Source organism: Natator depressus, chromosome 17, assembly GCF_965152275.1.
Source record: "Natator depressus isolate rNatDep1 chromosome 17, rNatDep2.hap1, whole genome shotgun sequence".
Taxonomy (NCBI): domain Eukaryota; kingdom Metazoa; phylum Chordata; order Testudines; family Cheloniidae; genus Natator; species Natator depressus.
In genome coordinates this window covers 1,207,833-1,226,427 of record NC_134250.1, presented here as the reverse complement: position 1 = coordinate 1,226,427, position 18,595 = coordinate 1,207,833, and the positions used below count along the sequence as shown (strand labels likewise).

Below are 18,595 nucleotides of genomic sequence, written 5' to 3'. Positions count from 1 at the left end.
GCACTGGGTTAAATGCAGACGGGCAAGAGGGGTTGAGCCTGGGCACTGGGGTTAGCTGCGGGGAAGGGCTGAGCGCATTGCCCGGGAGAGCGGGAGGCCGGAGCCCAGGGCTCTCCCCATGGAGGCCGTCCCACGCTCTGCGCCGGCCAGCAGAGGCGGCTCCGGCCGCCGGGCATGCGGGGCCTGGGGGGGAGGCGTCTGGCAGCCGCGGCCCCGGCCCTCTGCCGTCCGCTCGGGGCGGGGCCTGCCTCCCCTCCGCCTCCTGCCTCTGCGGGCGCCGCGCCGCGCTCCGCCGGCCCCCGCTATGGCCGACAGCCCGGGCCCCGCTGGCGGCGGGCGGCCGCGCTGCCCCCGGGCCGCCCCCGCGGTGGAGCCAGTTCTCTTTCTGGGCACCGTGGCGCTGGGCCTGCAGGCCCCGCTCTGCACCCAGTACCTGTGGGACCGGCTCGGGGCCGAGCTCGGCTACAACGGCTCCGCGGCCAGCGGCGCGCCCGGCTGCGGCAACGCGAGCGGCGCGGGGGACCCCCGGCAGCAGGTGGGCGAGGTGGGCGGTGCTGGGCGGGGGCAGCCCGTCGGGGGGGCGCTAGCCCCTTGCGCTCCGACTGCTGTCGGTGGGTGGGGGCCCGAGAGCGGGCCCAGCCCTGGGACCCCAGAGGTGCTGGAACTAGGGGGGCTGGGGCTGCTGCCCACCCCCGGGCTTGCCGTGGCCCCATTGTACACAGGGTTCAGGGGCTGCCCCACAACCGCTCTGTGCCCAGCCAGGCAGAGCTGGGAGGAAGCTGGGCCATATTTTCACAGCTCCAGCACCTCACTCAGACCCCGAGGTGATGGGCCTGGTACATAGACCTTGAGGGACAGATATTGTGCCTTCCAGGGGCCTCACCTGCCTGTGTCTGTTCTCCTGTCTCAGGAAGTGGAGACCTTGGCCTCCCACTGGAACCTCTACATCAACCTGGCAGGCTTCTTTGTGGGTCTCTTCTCCGTGACTCTTTTTGGACCATGGAGTGACAGCGTGGGTCGGCGTCCCACACTCATCCTGCCTGCTGTGGGCATGGCCTTGCAGGCTGCCATCTATCTCCTTGTCATGTACTTGAGGCTGCATGTTGGCTACTTCCTGCTTGGGCGCATTCTCTGTGGCCTCATGGGGGACTACAACCTGATCCTGGCCAGCTGCTTTGCCTACGTGGCGGACATCAGCGACCAGCGTTCCCGTACGTTCCGTGTAGCCATCCTGGAGGCGTGCCTTGGCGTGGCAGGCATGCTGGCCAGCATCATTGGAGGGCAGTGGCACAAAGCTCAGGGCTACATCAATCCCTTCTGGCTCGTGTTTGCTGTCAGTCTTGCCACTGCCCTCTATGCTGCTCTTTGTCTCCAGGAATCGGTGAAGGAGAGGAAACCAGCCAAGCTGTTCACCCTCAGTCACTACGTGTCTGTGTACAGGCTGTATGTAGCCCCAGGGTACCAGAGATCCAGGCAGAAGCTCGCTCTCTACTCTCTGACTTTCTTTCTCATTGTCACCATCCACTTTGGAGCCAGGGACATCTTTGTCCTATACGAACTCAGCTCCCCTCTCTGCTGGGGCTCTGATCTGATTGGCTATGGCTCAGCGGCTAGTTACCTGACTTACCTGAGCAGCCTGGCAGGGCTGCGGGCACTGCAGCTGTGCCTTGAAGACACCTGGGTAGCAGAGTTAGGATTGCTCTCCAACATCTCGGGCCTGGTTGTGATTTCACTTGCTTCCACGACACCACTGATGTTCACAGGTGATGCTGAATCCCTAGGTCCAGGTAGCACAGTGTCCTAGCTTAAAAATTGCCAGAGGAGTGAGGAGAGGATGGCATCCTCTTGGAAAGACAGAAAGGCAGAAGAGACGTCTCCAAAGTATCCATATACCAAAATTGCTGAGATCACCAGGCTGCCACACTTGGTATTTACTGTCACCACCGGGTGGTGGTGCTGCAGCTAGAGGGAATCACTACAGACAGTTGTAGACTAACCAAAAGCCACACAAACAAGGTATCTTAAGCTACCCTCAAAGGGGCCCTAGAAGAAGGTGGGCTGCAGGGCGCGCATGGGCTAATGGCAGGAGGATGGCAGTCTCCTTGGCAGCTACAAGTGTTTTATTTGTGGGGTTGGTTTTGTTTTAAGCTAGCAATGTTATTCCACAGGTAAGGAAACCTCCTGGGTGTGTCTTATTTCTCACTCACAGGTTATGGAATCCTGTTTCTTTCAATGGCAGCCACTCCAGTGATCCGGGCAAAGCTGTCCAAACTAGTGGATGAGAAAGATCAGGGTAAGTGATCAACCCGTATAACCCACAGCAGGCCCCGAAACATCCAACCTAGTGATGTCCACATGACACATTAAAAACCAAACAACCCAAGGAGTGTGCCTCAGCCTCTCCCGGCAGGAGGCACCAAAAGGACCAGGTCAGGTAAACTCAGCGCTCTTCTGATCCCTCATCCCGCTGGCACATGCACACATCTCCAGGCCCTGCACAGGACAGTCATTCTGCAGCATTGTGGGCAGATTTCTAGGCAATACAGTGAACCTACCTGGGACTAGAATGTGCAGAGGAGGATATAGTCAAAGAGAAAAGCAGCACATTAAATCTTGGGGCTGGGTCACTTATGACCTCGCACTGGTCGCAAAACCTTTCACGGGAACTGGAGTTAGAACGGGTTGAAAAATAAACTCTGGAAACACTAATAACCCAGGGTATGGCTTTGGTCTGCGTGAGCTGGCAACATTTGGAAGAACTCGGCGCTACTAAAGGATGTGACCACAGGACGTAGGGTTACCCTTCTCCATGACGCTGGGGAGACCCGGGCCTCTCTGCCTCCTGTACATGGACCTGGCTGGAAATGCCACTGCAGAGTCAGGAGAGGGGAAGACGGGCTTAGTGCAGTGTAGCCCAGAAATGGCTTCCCAGTGATTAAATGAAAGCGCTGGTTCCTCCAAGTGGCTAATGTGGGCCCCTCTTAGAGTGAAGCTAGTGTAAATTTGATTGCAAGGTTATAAAACTAAACCTGCAGATCTCTGCTGTGTTTAATATTTATTGGGTGATAAAATGTGCTTGGCACTTACATTTAGCTAGTTTCTGCCTCGGGGGATTTACAGTCCGTCTGATGCAGTGTCCAAATTCAGCACTGTGGTGAGTGCAACTTATGGAGGGCAGTGGAGTTATCCTACTTACACTCGCGCTGAACTTGGCCCATCATACCTATCTCAGCTCCCAGCCCTTGGCACCTGCACTGCAAAGAAAAAGGGCCACCTTCTGATCTGAGTGGAAATATTTTAGTAAGGTCCAGATTGCCCTATTGAAATGCACCGAGATGGTCAGGTGTGTTCAGCCTAAGGGTGGCCAAAAGGGGAGCCTCATTGCTAAGCTCTGACGTTGGTGTCTTTCCAGGTGCTCTTTTTGCCTCTGTTGCCTGCGTGGAAGGTCTCTGCTCGCTTGTGGCCACAGGAGTGTTCAACTCTCTCTACCCTGCAAGCCTGCACTTCATGAAGGGATTCCCCTTTCTCTTTGGGGCAATAATTCTGCTTGTTCCAGCTGCTCTTATTGGGTAACTAAGATTCTGGTCTTATAACTCAGTCTAAAAGCCTTTGTATGTGGCTCTGCAGTTGCTGGTGGGGTCTCTTGCAGGACACTGGCTTGTAATAGGCCTTTACAAGGCTTGTTCTAAATGCTGCTAATTGGAAGGAATTTGATGCCACGGTAGGCTGATGTCCAAGCTTCTCAACTGGGGAAACCTCTGCCCAAGTTCTCTCTTGGCTCACAAGTAAACTGATTTCAGTGGGGTTCTTCCTACTCACTATGTGTCCACACTGCAACATTTCCACACACACACATCCCCTGCACTCCATGTGAGTGTGGATGGGGGGGGCGGAAGCGGCTCAGAACTGAGTTACATTTCAAGAGCTGAATGTGTGGAGTGGAATTGCAGGGGGTATGCCAGGTCAGGATTGAGGCACATTGTCACAGTTACATGTGTAATGCTCATGTGTTGTCTGCCTGCACTGTGCTGGCACGAGCCACTAGCTGTCATTCCATTAAAACATGATAGTTTATTTTTCTTACTTTATATCTCCCTGAGCTCTGTGCTGTCCCAGAGCTCAGCACCAATCCACAGACCTCCACCTGTGGTGAGAGGTGGAGAGCTCAGAGCCTGGGCAAAATATTGCTCTTTCACCACTTCCTCCAGCAGCTGCTGTAGGGAAGAGCTTGAGTACGCTCAACAGCTTGTCATCCTTCAGTTGCCCTGCTGGTTAAAGGAAGAGTAGCGAAGTTGCTTTTGACTTTGTCAGTGGTGGTGGCTCTGGGTGGGTGGCCGGGGTGGGGCTTACAGGAGAAGTGCAGTAACTGCTGGCCCTGTGGAGTTTTTCTCGCAGGACCATTTCCTCTCTGTTCCCTTGAGATTTTAAAGCCCCTTGCTTTGTGCAGGCAGAGTTCTGACACTGTCCTTTCTCTCTTAGGTGGATAGAAATGTTGGACACGACACCCGAATATGGTCACTTTACGGATGCTTCCTGATCCCTCACACAAGTCTAAGCACTGATTCACCAAAAGAAAATTATTTGTGCGGCTGAGCAAGCCGGTCGGAAAGCTGCTGCTTATTCTGCTGGGAAGATCTGACCAATGAGCGTGCAAAATCTCTAAGGTTCTTGCTTATTTAAAGTTCCAAGTAGCTGGAAATCATGGCTTTAATCAGCCAGTAAAAACATGATCCTGCCAGCAGGGTTAGCTCCTCATGGTCCTGCTGGCTCGGCCTGTCTGGGAAAACACAAGCAATTTTAAAAGTAAAGGAGTAGAAAGAGATGCTGCTGATGCCCATTTGCAGGTGACAGAGGAGTGAGAACTAATAGGCCAGGCTGGGTGGCCCATGGGGGAATGTGCTCTCCTGCTGAGGGGTTGGGGGCAATGCCAGGGCGCAAATTCCCCTCTGAACAGAGGGCACTCTACCCTGTTGAGTGGCCAATAAGCCATTAGTGTGGAAAAAGAAACTCATGACCAAACTCACCTCTCCCTCCTGGAAGAGATGGCACCTGAAGAGCAGAACGGAAGTAGAGGAAGCCCAGCACTGGCTGAATAGATTGTAGAGGGAGAGAGGCAGGCCCGGGCCCCCGTCTGCACCCAAACTCCTTGGGTTGTTTGGTTTTTAATGTGTCACGTGGACATCACTAGGTTGGACTTGTTCTGCACGTTACTGCTCAGGCCAGGCTCTTGTAGCAAGCTGAGAGTGAGAAATAAGTCTTCCCAGGAGTGTGTGTGAGCCTGGAGGGACATTCTCCCTTTCTGCCTGTTTAGCTGCAGAGCCCACTCATGGAAGCACTAATGGCAGTGCATGCAAGTCCCGTGGAGCTCGGCTGTTCTCAGCTGGCAGATGGGTGTTAGCATCAGCCGCAGTGCAGTGTGTGCCACAGAGGAGAAGCTGATGGGGGAAGTGCCAAGGCACGTAACACTGTGCCCTTCTCCTAGTGCCCTACAGCCCAGGATTTCAAAGTTCTTTGCAAAGGTGGGCAGTGCAGGTTGGAAGCCTGAGGAAGATGAGTTAAAGCTAAACCTGTCCCCGCATCCATAACTGTGGGCACCTAAATTCTATAACTGTGGATTAAGTGACTTCCTAAGGCCACAAAGTAAGCGAATGGCAGAGCCAGAATCAATCTCATCCTATCACTAGGCTGAGCTGGATGAGGGAGCAGGGCAGGGGGCTGTATTTGCAGGGGGAAATCATATGTTCTGTGGGACGTAATCTGTCAGCAAGCAGACTGCTGCTCCGCTTCCCAGACGGTGGTAGGTGCCATCATGTTTTCACACTGTCACTTGCTCAGCTATCCCCTGCCGAGGTAGTAACACCTCTCCCCAATCCACGGTGTGCAAAGCCTTCACAGCTATTCTTCTAACAGCTGTTAAACTTGTTTCCCCTTCATCGGATGCATACTATGAAGTGAGCTGTAGCTCACGAAAGCTTATGCTCAGATAAATTGGTTAGTCTCTAAGGTGCCACAAGTACTCCTTTTCTTTTTGCCAATACAGACTAACACGGCTGTTACTCTGAAACCTGTGATGATCTGTACAGTAATTAAGTGTCACTGCTGATAACAAACCCCTTATGCAAGGTGCTGAGATAGTCCCTGTGCTGTTTTGTAATCGGATTCATGACAAGGACAAGATTGCTCATTCCCAGAATAACAAGTCCCTGGTTCCTCTCATGTCCCATAAAGGCTGGCCTTGGCAGCAGAGCTGTTCTATAGAATCATAAAAATGGAAGGGACCTTGAGCGGTTGTCTTCTAGCTCGGCCCCCTCTGCTGAGGCAGGACCAAGTAAACCTTGACCATGCCTGATAGCTGTCTGTTTCTAAAAACTTCCACGGATGGGGATCCTACAGTGGTAACACATTCCAATACTTAAACTATCCTTACAGTTCGAAAGATTTTCCTAATATCTAACCTAAATCTCCCTTCCTGCGGATTAAGCTCATTACTTCTTGTCCTACCTTCGTGGACCCGGAGAACAATTGACCACCATCCTCTATCACAGCCCTTAACACATCCTCTTTATAACAGCCATCCTCTTTATAACAACCTTTAACACAGAAGACTGTCTTCTTTTCTCAAGACTAAACATTTTTAAATGTTTCCTCATACGTCAGGTTTTCTAAACCTTTTATCATTTGTGGTGTTGTCCTGTGGACTCTCTCCAGTTTGTCCAGACTTCCTTCCCTGCTTATCTCTCTCCATTATTCTCCTGCTTTTCTCTCTCGGGTTGAAGACTTTGGAGTAAAAAGCAGCGGCAAATAATCTGATGCCAGGTGGAGAATGAGCTCATCAAAGAGCCTGGAGCCATAAAGATTAGAGATAATCCCCTGAGACTTGCTAGAAGCAACTACATACTGGGTTAACCTTTTCCTGGGCACTGGAGTGATGCTCACAGCAGCTCTGATTCTGTTACTGCCTGTAAATATAATATGCAGCATTTGCCAAACCAGCACAAGCTCTTGTTTAGCCCCTGCTCAAGTGGGGAATGGGGCGAGATGGTACATGCAGCGGGAAGGTGTGTGAGGGGAGAACGGTTGTCGGCTGCCTTAGGAGCCTGATCTGATCACAGTGGGCCCATTGTAAGAATGCTGAGCTATGTCAATACAAAGCTCAATGTGGGGGCTGCCTGGCCAACTCTGAGCTTCGGGCTAACACTGACTTTCCCTACAAAAAGGGCATGCCAGGAGTTCAGGGTTGTGGATGAATTTGTATCTGAATTCCTCAGTGCAGCACCAGGCCACTAAATCCTAGCTGATCCCATTGGGCTGCAGGTCTGTTCTCCTGGCCAGTATCACCAGTTGGCAGTGTCTGTACAGTTCGATTTCATTGGTCCCACCATGCTGGCCTTGTGTGTCAGTCACCCATCGTGTATAAAGGAAGAATCCAATAGGATTTATGGAAGAATAACAGTGCTTTGTTTAAACAAGTTTTTCTAGGCTCTCCTCACAGATCCTCAAGCCTGGGGCCAATGCACGACCTACTATGGTGTGGCTGTGAGCAGCAAGTATGGTTGTCCTTAGAATTCAATGAGCTCCATGCTCACATTAATCCCAAACCCTGCCTGGGACATCCAGGGCCTGGGTAAAATGGAGGCTGTTTCTATATTATATTATACAGGTTCTTGTGTTGCCCTCAGCACCCCAGTAGCTGAGCGCCTTCTACTCATGCATTGGCTAGCAGTTGTCTCTCATCCTCTTTCCAGGAGAGAAGATGTGGGCAGTGGAATGTTTTGGTAGGGTTCCCCCCTCGCTATGTCCATGCTGCTCTTTGTGTTTGAGAAGGCAGGTCGGAGCAGTGGCTCTGGTGCTGGGAGTTGGAGTTTGGGCTGGTCCTTAGCTCCCAGGGGAGTTTGTGCACAGTCTCAGACCAGCCCCCCAGGAAGTTCTGTCTCCCACACAGACCAGCTTTATCCTCATGGTAGGAAGTTTCACTGCCTGAGAGGTGGAGTTGTTGGCCATGGCCCTCACCCCATGCCTTAGACCTGTACAGGTCCTTGTCCTTGACTCTGTTGGCTATGGGAAACCAGTGTAAAGGGTGGAGGACAGGCCCTATGGGCTCACAGTAGCCTGTGGTGCTGAGGAGACAAACTGCAGCATCCTGTACGAGCTGGAGTTTCCTGCGGCCTGATGGTTCGTGCCTTCCCAAAGGACAGTTTGTCTGGCCCTGATGAACAATAGTGTCCTCTTGCTCTAAAATCCATTCAGGTGCCTCTGGGTCAGTGCAGCATACAACAGGCTCTGCCCCTTCATTCACCACATGAGGAAGAGACTCTCAGTTTCAGATGGCCTGAGTCGGGCCTGCAGTTCTGCTGGGGTTGGAATCTTCAGTCCAGTCCCAAAGTGACATGAGCTGGGCTCATCCCCACCCCCTAGGCCTGGGTGGCAGAGAAGGTGCAGGCTGGAGGGAGCAGAGCCTAGGCAAGCCATGTCCCTGTGCCTATGGCTGTCTCAGATCACATCAGCTGCAGATGCATTGCTGTGCCTCCCCGCCCGCTGCTGGCCCTTGGCATCACGCGCTCAAACCCCAATGCCTCTAATTGAAAGCAATTCATAATTCAGGAGCCCATCGTCTCCACTCATGAATAATGAATACTTTGTAAATGTTCCTTCACTGCATCCCGTTTTCTCTGGACACGTCTCGTGTGGCTGGAGCCTGCCGGCTTGTGGGCAGAGGGGGCTCAGTGGATGTAATTGCTGGGACTAAGCAACCCGTTCAGCACTGGGGTGGGAGGCTCCAGCCCTTCTGGCTGCCTGCAGTTCCTGTACACAGAGTGCTGTGCAGAGTTTACACTGCGGTGGGCCTGACGCTCCACACCGGCTTTGCGCTCTGCGGTGGCTGCTGCAGTAGCTGCCCTGTGAATGGAAGCAGGAGAGCTGCAGTGAGGAGCACGGACCATGGGCGTGAGAAGTGATGTGGTACCTGAGGAGTGGCCTCTGTTGGCCCATCCGGTCACATTGTGTATCAGCTGGAGCTGGAAGCCTGTCTCGCTGGGTGTGCAGTGGGGACATGCTGTCACTGCTCAATAGGTCAATGACCTTCCTTTTCCTAGGGCAGGGCTGTGCTTGGTGTGGCCCCAAGTAGCCAGTTTCAGCCTGCAGCGTGGGGACCCCTTTGGAGATGAAATCTCCTCCAAGAAAACCCCATGGCCAGTTCCTGCGTCAGAAAGGGGCCTGTTAAGAGCAGCTTCCACAGCAGCCAAAGATCAGAGGCTCTCAGAGGTGGAGGTGGGATAGAACCCAAACTGTGTGTGCAGAGGTGCAGGGTGAGGTACATGCCGCAGCACAGCGAGCTGAGACCATCAGGCTTCTCTGTGCACCCACAGATGCCACAGAAAAGGACAAAGTAAAGCAAACAAGCCCCATGTTTGAGCTCCGGCTGCAGTACAGGCTGCTGAGCCCACTTCCCTCCACCCCCCCGGGAACAGGGCCCAGAGTGCGTGGGCCAACTGTGCCTGGCCCCACATCTTGCAAGGTCTTGCTGTCAGCTCATCCCCACCCCCAGGAAACACCCATCTGCCTCAGCAATGGCCTCTGCCCCCATCCCCAGTACCCTTTAGACTGAGTAGCTGCTGGCTGATTTTGAATGTGCAAAGGATCTGGCTCGGGGGGCAGGGGGAGAGGTGAGGAAATGACCTGTCACTTAACGTGGGAGCCAACACAGCCTAGGCGCAGCCCTGAGCTCAGAGGGAAGCTCACTCAGACCCATTGGGCTACACGTCAGCAAACTCCCTCTGAAAGGAGCAGGTGCCATGACAAATCTGGAATGAAGACCAGAGACGGCAGGAATAAAGCACAGCCACAGCCCAGTGCCTTGCCGGTGTATAATGATCCCACAGGTACAATACAGCAGCTAACGTCCTTCCTCGCCCCACCCAGCAGCACGCTCCACTGCCCTGCACGCATGGGCCTGACAGCACCTTTACAATGGCGCCCGAGGGGCAAGAACTGAGAAGTCAGGTGATAAAAACAAGATGCACTTTGCGAAGGCCTCCAGGAAAGATTTCTACCTGAGCTAGAAGCAGAAGGCTCCCCAAGCCTGATGGTGACGGCACCATGTGGTGAGAGGCCAGGAGGAGGGAGCAGGAGCTGCTGTTTGGGATGCTGGGAGGGGAGGTCTCCACCCGGGCAGGTTGTAAGGACCTGACATAAAACAAGGGGATTGCTCCAGGGCTTTGCTTTCATTTGGCTTCTCTTGCCCATTGGCACTTTGTGGTGCCACTCATCCCTGAGCTGCTGCCCCTTGTGAATACACAGCTCATGGGTGTTTTTAGTAAAAGTCACAGACAGGTCACTGGGGAAAGAAGGGGAACAGCTGTCTCCCTGCCCCAGAGCATTGGGACGGGCTGTAGGAGGCAGATGGGAAGCGGTCATTGCTCTCAAGGGGAGAACTTCCCTTTCAGTGCTGGGGCTGAATTCTAGGATGGGAGGGTAATTAGAGAGTTTATATTTGGTTGCTGCCCCAGCCAAGGGCCCTTCCTCTTACACTGACTGAGCCAGGGAAGTGGGCCAGGTCCCTCGGGGATGGGCCCAGGGGACAACCCTGGAAGCAGGAAGCTCTAACAGGAAGGATTTAACCCCACTTGGGGAGAGCTCTTCTGGGAATTCCACAGCACCGTGTTTCTCAACCGCTGGGCCGAGGACCGGCGCCATGCCTTGAGATCTCCCTGATGCAGATTAGGAAAGCAGCAAGCTGGTCCCTGGTTGAACAACACTGCCCTAGAGGATATGGGGCGGTGCTGCCTGGCTGTAGGTCTGCCCGAGAGGGGCTGCACACTCCAGGCTGTTCTCTGAGCCAGCTGAAGAATCTCGGGATGAGCGGCCCTGGAGGAAGCGGATAATCTTCTCAATTGTGGCCTCCTGGTACTCATGGGACCATCTGCATCCAGGGGAGAAAATGGACAATCACACCCTGCTCGATGGACTCGAAAGTCTGCAGGTGAGCTCAATGTGCCGGGCCACGGGCACTGTGAGACCAACTTTCCCCTCCCTCCCCCTGGATGCTGTTCAGTGTGCCTGGGCCATGGGCACCGTCAGACACCCCCACCGGATGCTGTTCAGTGTGCCCAGGCCACGGGCACTGTCAGACCCCACCCCCCCCGGCCCCCTGGGATGCTGTTCAGTGTGCCTGGGCCACGGGCACTGTCGGACCCCCCGGATGCCACTGTGACCGAAGGGCCTCAATGCCAACTGGCAGAGGGCATGCAGGTTACAGGAGACCCTGGGTCTGGTGTTTACATTCTAGCTCACTAGTGCGTCACGTGCAGGTTCTGCTGGAACCCGGTGTCACATCATCACCTTGCTAACGGTATGTGTGGGTGCTGTGAAAGGAGGCATGTGTCTGTCTACGCTGGAAAGAGTGTTCCTCGGGCACTGTAGCTAAAGGCAGGTCAGCCACAGGCAGCGTCCCTAAGTCAGGTCCCACCGCTTACCTCCCTCGTTGGCCATTGTGCATTGGGTGGCTCACAATGGGGGTCTGTGACGAAGCGGAACTGTTCTTAATGTTTCCTCTGAATAGTGTGGGGGTGCCTCAGTTTCCCCTAGGCAGTTCTTAAGTCTCTAGGTGGTGGGGTAAGGGTATATGATCATTGCAGAGTCCTAGAGGGCAGGTGTGTGCAGGGGTCTGGACACAGAGAATGGCCGACACTCTGTTTCCTGGCCACTGATGGCCTGGCCCTTCCCCCTGCCAGATGAGAGCTAAAGGATTGGAGAACAAAGGAATCCGGTGCCCTCCTGGCCCGGGAAAGGGACAAAGCCCAGAGGAGGAGGGGCTGGAGAGAGTTTCAGTTTGGGACTGGCTGGGGACATGGAGTGAAGTGCAGATGGGGTTGTCTGGCTCACTGCCCCCCAAAATGGACCCAGCGGAGGGGTCCTGTTCTCTGCACCTACAAGCTCTGTCTTAGACCATGTTCCTGTCGTCTAATAAACCTTCTGTTTTACTGGCTGGCTGAGAGTCACATCTGACTCCGAAGTTGGGGTGCAGGACCCCGCCTGGGTGGAGTTGCTGTGGGAAGCGCACGGAGGGGCAGAGGATGCTGAGTGCTCCGAGGTCAGACCCAGGAAGGTGGAAGCTGTGTGAACTTTGTGTCCTGAAGAAAGGCTGCTCACAGAAAGGAGACTTCCCCAGAGTCCTGACTGGCTTCGTAGGGAGCAGGTCCAGAGCATCGCCCGGGGACTCTGTGACAGGGTCTGGCAGCATAAGGGGGAGCTTGTGGGACTTCAGGAGGAGGTAACCAGTGGTCTGTTTTCAGGCGAAGAGCAAAGGGGAGAGATGATATGTCTGGGGGTGCAGACAGACATCCTGGGGGAGGGGAGCAGCCAGCAGGCGCAGGGTCTTGGCCATCCCAGTGGGAAAGCGCAGGGCGTGAGCAGCAGCTCATCAGACCAGGGCAACTTGTTAGCGGAGCTCAGGCCTGTGAGGAGTTGATTTTACATGTTTCCAGTATTTCTCTTGGCTGTCCTATGGATCTCTGCTCTCTGCTACATACACTTGGCTGCCCTATGAGTCTCTGTTCTCTGCTACATACACTTGCTTTCTCAGGAAGCACCTGAGTGCTGTGTGTGACGCAGAGCTGGGTCTCAGGTCACTGGGAAGCTGGGGGTACTGGTCCTTTGGGGACATCCCGAGTGACCAGTGCATGGGGGCTGGACACTGCAGGGGGTTGGAGTGTCCTATCGCTCACCTGCATGAGGGCCAGTAGAGCCCACGTGGGCTGAGAGGCAGGGCTTGGGTTGCCTGTGGCTAGCAGAGGCAGGGAGCTGAATCCCAGCGGCACAGAAAAGGCTCCCTCATGCTATGGCCCCGTGGTAGCGAGGTGCCTCCCAACCCTGGCAAGCCTGGGCCACGGGCACGGTAGGGACCACCGCCCCTCCTGGGATGCCATTCAAAGGGCCACGGGGCCATGGGTGCTGGGGACCGCGTCTGGGATCCTGCACTAGTGGCTAGCAGAGCTCAGAGAAGAACTGCAGAAGCAATGAAGGAGCTGGAGCGATTGGGTCAGGAGGAGGGGTGGAAGGAGCTCAGTCTGCCCTGCTTTGCTGAAGGACAACAGGAGACACGAGATCTGCCTCCAGGTAGCTGAAGGGCCAAAATGCCAAGGAGGGAGGGGAATTATTTCAAGGGAGATCAGGAGAAGAAAATTCCACCTCCCAGATGAGTAGAGTCCCACCTGCAGAGAGGCCAGCACCCCCTGCCCTGAACTTGTGACGTTCAGCAGCCTGCGTCTGTTCTCTCACCCACCCTCCGCCTTGAGATTGCATCGTGCTGCCCGCACTCCACACAAGTCCGCAGCCACTGCAAGAGCATGGCTGGGACAGGGCCCCGCCCTACTTACTTGATGCCGTTAAATTTCAGCACAGCCCTCATGTCCTCAGGAAGATCCTGTGGATCAGGCCACTCAAAATGGTCAGCCACTGGGATGATGTTCTTCCCACAGCTCAGGGCCGTCACAATCTCCTGCGGGGAAAGCCCAGAGCTTAGCCCATGGCTCCTGCATGGCAGCCAGAGCCATTTCTAGCCCCTCCCACTCCTGCGGTGCCACCAAGTCCCTCTGAGCTCCTGCCCAGGAGTTCTCACCTTGTGCACCCAGTCCTTGCGGTCAGGGTCCCCCATGCACTTATCCAGCGTGTTTGGCGAGAGAACCAGCACGAAGTTGCGGGCGCTCATCACGCTCTGGATCAGCTTGTCCTCAAACTTCCCCGCCTCCAGCTTCTCCACATCTATGAACACGCTGAACCCATGCAGCTGCAGATGGACCTTCAGCAGGCTGGGAGCAAGAGAGGCATAGCACCATCAGGGCACCTCCTTGGGCACCTGCAGTTCACACCCTATCCTTATCACCTCATCTGGAGGCACCATGAGATTGTGGAAGCCTGTTCTCTGCTCCTCTGAGCCAACTGCAGCCCTCAAGACGGTAGCTGCTGGCTCAGGCCTGTGCAGGCTCAAGGCACCTGGGCTGTCACAGAACTAACAGGGAGGGAGGCTTTAAGCCCTGCCTCTGACTGGGCCACCAGGGGTGTAGAATGAGGAAGGTGCAAGTCAGCACCAGCAGGGAAGCAGGAAGGGGTTTGGGGGCTGAATTCCCCTTCCAGTCTGCTCTGCCCTCACTGAGCCTTCAGGCACTGTCCCCTCCAGATGCTGCTCTGCCCAGTGGGGCTGCAGCCTGCACCGCTGTCCCTCTCTGTCCACAGAGAGATCCCGGGTCATTCCTAAGTCATCAGTACCATGATGCAGAACAGGGGCCATTACGCCTTCCCCTGGAGTGGGTCTGAGTGGGGCGACCCCTCGGCACTCACCTGGCCAGCTGGGAGCCAGTGCTCCGTCGGTAGCTGATAAACACGTCGGGCCCCTCGGAGGTGGATTTGCAGCCACTGCACGGCAGGGGAGAGTGAAGCATTTCTAGATATGAGAGAGGATATCAGCGAAGAGTTAATGGTGATCTCTGAACGGTCACCCGGCAGCCAGACTAGTCGCATCCGGACCGTGACGCAGTGATCTGACCAGCCCTGGCTGGGTCCAGTGACCAGACTGGCCCCCAGGGCCTCTGTGCTGAGAAGGGAGCAGGGCCTTACCCCTGGCGGCAGAGAGAATGCGCACGCGGTGGAAGCCCACATCGATGCAGCAGTCCTCCTGCAGCTGCTCCTCCGTCACACGGTGCAGGAAGTTGCGGTCGATGCCACAAGTCACCAGGTTGTACGTGTACTGGCGGAACTTGGGGTCAATGCTGCCCAGCCAGTCAGCCAGGTTACTGCGATCGCAGGTGGAGTAATTTGCATATGTCTTCAGCTCTGTCAGCTCCCGGAAAAACCTGGCAAGTCAACGGATGTAAGCACAAGGGGATTTGATGGGGCTCGGGGTAAGGCAGGGACTCGGGAAGAGAAGAGCTCCCAGATGCTGTGGTGAAGGGTGCATGAGAGAGATGGACAGACAGATAGTTGATTGATTAGTGGAAGATCTCTGCATTGAGATGTGATGGGGCAGGACCTGCAGCCAGGGAAGCAGAACCCAGGGTAAGTCTTCAGCTTTCTGAGTAGCACACAGGGCCCCATCCCAGTTCCTGTGCTGAGGAGAGCCTCTCCCCATCCCATCCAGCCACTCCCTGTGGCATTGGCCACCCTGTGAGAACTTCCCTGGCAGCAGGATGGAGTCACAGGGGGGCACAGGCCCCAAGAGCCCAGGCTTCTCCCAGTGTGAGGTCAGAGGCAGCTGCCTCTAATGCTCCTGTCACAGCAGGGAAAGAAGGGGAGAGGCGAAGGTCTTTGACCTGGACTCTCCCACTTGTCTTTTCAGTGACTGCTGTGAGAGAGGCCAGCACACCCAGTGTTGCCTCTGGGACACAAGGGTCCTACCTCTTCCGGATGATGCTAGAGGCCATCCCCAGATCTTCCCGCAGATCTGTCTCCGTCAGTCGCAGCAGCAAGTCCCCATCCACCTCATGCTCCTGCCAAGAGAGGAGATGTCAGAGCTGTCCACCAAGGCCTGCTGTACAATGCACATGGAGCCCTGAGCCAGGGAGGAGGCTCAGCCGGGGACATGGACGAGACGGTCATGCAGTGTATGGTGGCAGCCCACATGGGGGCTCATGGGGAAGCTCCAGTGCCCTAAGCCATTCTCTTTGCCATCCAGAGATGGGACTTCTCATCAACCGCCTCTCCCTCCAGACTCCCACTCCCGCAATTCCAACATGCTCTGGCTCTGGGGTCTGGGTGAGAGGTGACACACGGTGGCCTGTTGCCCCAGCTGTGTTCAGGCAGGGATTTTCCCCGGGGACGGCAGTGCGTGTGCATGGAGGGCTGGCCTCCTGCTCTGGGGCTTGCAGCACTGGTGAGACAAGACACTGGCCTAGTCCCATCCAGCTCTCCTCAAGGCTGAAGGTGCCTGGTGGAGATGTTGCCCTGGTGTGGCAATGGCCATTGCTCTGGGTGATGGTGTATCCATAGGGTTCCTTATTAGAAACGGTTACAGCGTGGATGTGACATTGCACTCCATATGCTTTTTTTGGAAATATACTTATGAGTGTGACTATAGTGTAACTGGAATATGCTTTATGCAAAACATCTCTTGTAAGGTATCAATACAAAGCTTATAATCTACTAGGTGTGGTCATCCTATTTGTATAAATGTATCATTCCTGTATCTAAAGCTAGAAATATGAAGTATTACTCTAAGGTCCTATTGTAATTATGCAAAGTGTGGGCCATTGATGGTGGCTTAGGATCTTGATGGCTTCCATTAACTAGAACAATTGGTTGTAAATGGCTCTGTTTACTTGTAAGCCTTCCTGTGTTTCTGTGAGTCAGGTCAGGAAGACTGGAGACTTGGGGACTCCCAGGACATGTCACCATGTCACCTGGTACTGGAATCCATCTTAAACCTGATGCTTCTCCATTTGTAAGGAGGGGTGGGGACCCAGAGACAAAAGATTCCCGCCCTGTGCCAAAGCTATAAAAGGATGTGGAACAGAACAAAGGGGGCTGCAGTCATGAGAAAAACCCTGGCTACCACCCGAGCTGAAACAAGGAGCGTACCAGGGAAAAGGATTGGTCCCAGACTAAGAAGAAGTCTAGTCTGGGAAGGAAGCTTATTGGAACATCTCTGAGGGTGAGATTTACCTGTATTCGGTTTCTTAATGTATTAGGCTTAGACTTGCGTCTTTTGTTTTATTCTGTTTGGTCATTTAATTTGTTCTGTCTGTTAATTCTTGAAACCACTTATATCCTACTTTTTATACTTAATAAAATCACTTTTGTTTATTAGTAAACCCGGAGTAAGTGCTTAATACCTGGGGGAGCAAACAGCTGTGCATATCTCTCTATCAGTGTTATAGGGGGCGGACAATTTATGAGTTTACCCTGTATAAGCTTTATACAGAGTAAAACAAATTTATTTGGGGTTTGGATCCCATTGGGAGCTGGGTGCTGGAGAGAGGTGACCTGCTGAGCAGTTTTGGTTAAAGCCTGCAGCTGTGGGGGAGTGGACCAGACCTGGGTCTGTGTTGCAGCAGGCTGGCGTGTCCGGCTCAACAAGGTGGGGTTCTGGAGTCCCAAGCCATCAGGGAAAACAGGCTCAGAGGTCATTTCAGCACATCAGGTGACAGTCCCAAGGGGGTCTCTGTGACCAAACCCGTCACAGTGGGTTCTTTGTGTGTTCCCAGCAAGGGGCCTTTCCACTGCCCCTTTCCCCACAAGCATGGCCCTACCAGGAAGCTCTGGCAGTATTTGTTGAATCCAGTCTGTTGCAGCCACGTCTGCACCTCGATGGGTTTCCAGCTGGAGACAGTGGGCAGGATTCGTCGAGGCACCTCCTCGCCCATCATGCGCAGAGCCTTCTTGGCCAGCGATGAGGCCGTGGTGTTGGTGGAGTAACACACTATCCTCTTCAGGCTCTGGGCAGCCCCTATTTCACTGAAAATCTGGGCACAGAGGAGCAGGAGCCATCACATCCTTGTTTCCCCTAGTGCCTTCCCGCTGGGTCATGCTACGCAGTCCTGGCACACGGGCATTTCAGAACTACAACAGTACCCTAATAGGCAGAACTGTGAGCACACGGGGGGAGCAAGCAATGCCCCATTTCCCAGAGGCTGCAGGGCTGCTTGGATGCAACCTCAGTGCCCCTCCTCCTCCTCCATCTACTTGTCTCAGGTAATCCTCCCCCCCCCCCCCCCCAAACCCAGCCTTACCTTGGTTTTCTTCTGCCTGGCTTTGATGGCAGCCTCTATGCACAGGTAGAAGAGAGCGATGCACTGCGCCTCCAGCCGCGAGCTGTCCAGCAAGGGCACCAGGTGCTGCAGGTCCTTTGCTGTCCTTCCCTGACTGTTGTCACTGCTGTCCAGCAAGTCGCATGCAAACTGCTCCGGGTCCAGAGAGGCGATGAAGGGCTCCACCAGCGCCAGGGTCCCCGACCGCTCCACCTCTTTCTCGATCTCTTTGTTGGTGGCCAGCACTGTGATGGCCAGGCATGCGTGCAGGCGGATCAGCTCATCATCTTTGGAGAACACCAGTGGGAAGAGCCACTCTGCTGTGTTCTTCTCGATCATCAGCCGCTGGTTGGCTTGCCCGCCGTACATGGCACAGTTGGCCAGGGCCATGGCACAGTGACGCAACACAACGGGGTCGGTCCAGCGGCACCAGTACAGGATGGTGTCCAGGCCCCCATCAGAAATGAGCTGGAAACAGGTCTCCTCAGTGTGTTTGAACATGTGCTCCAGGATCCCCGAGAGGCTGCATGCAACCTGGGGGCTGTCTCGCTCCTTGGTCAGATTCAGGATCACCCCCAGCCCGATCCGGGCAATCCGGTCCCTGGGAGAAAGAGAAGCAGGGGTGAAAGCAAAGAGAATGGCAGTGCCAGGGTCACCAGAGACTGAACCCATCAGCGTTTACATGGCACTGAGAGACTGGTATTTGCCCCAGGAGGGACAGAGGTTTCTGCGGACAGTGGAATGCCTCCCGGTGGCACAGATGGCAGGATGCTGTCTCTCATGTCAACTGGCTGCCAGGATCCCTGCCCCTCCATAGTGTGGCTAGATACGTACAGAGCTGGTACTAAAGAACTGCTTTG

At 54.8% G+C, this 18,595-nt stretch overlaps 2 protein-coding genes across 3 annotated transcripts in view; one reads left to right on the top strand and one right to left on the bottom strand.

The window, feature by feature from the left end:
* The first annotated feature begins 118 nt into the window (after positions 1 to 118).
* On the top strand, positions 119 to 7,821 carry SLC46A1 (solute carrier family 46 member 1). The gene is made up of 5 exons (XM_074974937.1): positions 119 to 535; positions 911 to 1,763; positions 2,210 to 2,293; positions 3,413 to 3,569; positions 4,480 to 7,821. The coding sequence occupies exons 1-5, from the start codon at positions 119 to 121 to the stop codon at positions 4,535 to 4,537; spliced, it is 1,569 nt and encodes a 522-aa protein (XP_074831038.1). The 3' UTR covers positions 4,538 to 7,821.
* The window catches only part of SARM1 (sterile alpha and TIR motif containing 1), an 18,748-nt gene continuing 6,368 nt past the window's right edge, over positions 6,216 to 18,595 (bottom strand). Inside the window, exons 2-9 of one of the 2 annotated variants that reach the window (XM_074974249.1) lie at positions 17,718 to 18,336; positions 17,238 to 17,450; positions 15,388 to 15,479; positions 14,611 to 14,846; positions 14,335 to 14,437; positions 13,616 to 13,805; positions 13,374 to 13,495; positions 6,216 to 8,895 (exon numbers count right to left, since the gene is read on the bottom strand). In XM_074974249.1, coding sequence (XP_074830350.1) covers positions 8,721 to 8,895; positions 13,374 to 13,495; positions 13,616 to 13,805; positions 14,335 to 14,437; positions 14,611 to 14,846; positions 15,388 to 15,479; positions 17,238 to 17,450; positions 17,718 to 18,336 — 1,750 coding nt within the window. In that variant the 3' untranslated portion in view covers positions 6,216 to 8,720. Of the gene's footprint in view, positions 8,896 to 9,595; positions 10,919 to 13,373; positions 13,496 to 13,615; positions 13,806 to 14,334; positions 14,438 to 14,610; positions 14,847 to 15,387; positions 15,480 to 17,237; positions 17,451 to 17,717; positions 18,337 to 18,595 lie in introns of those variants that run through there. The other variant, XM_074974248.1, reaches the window with a different exon arrangement.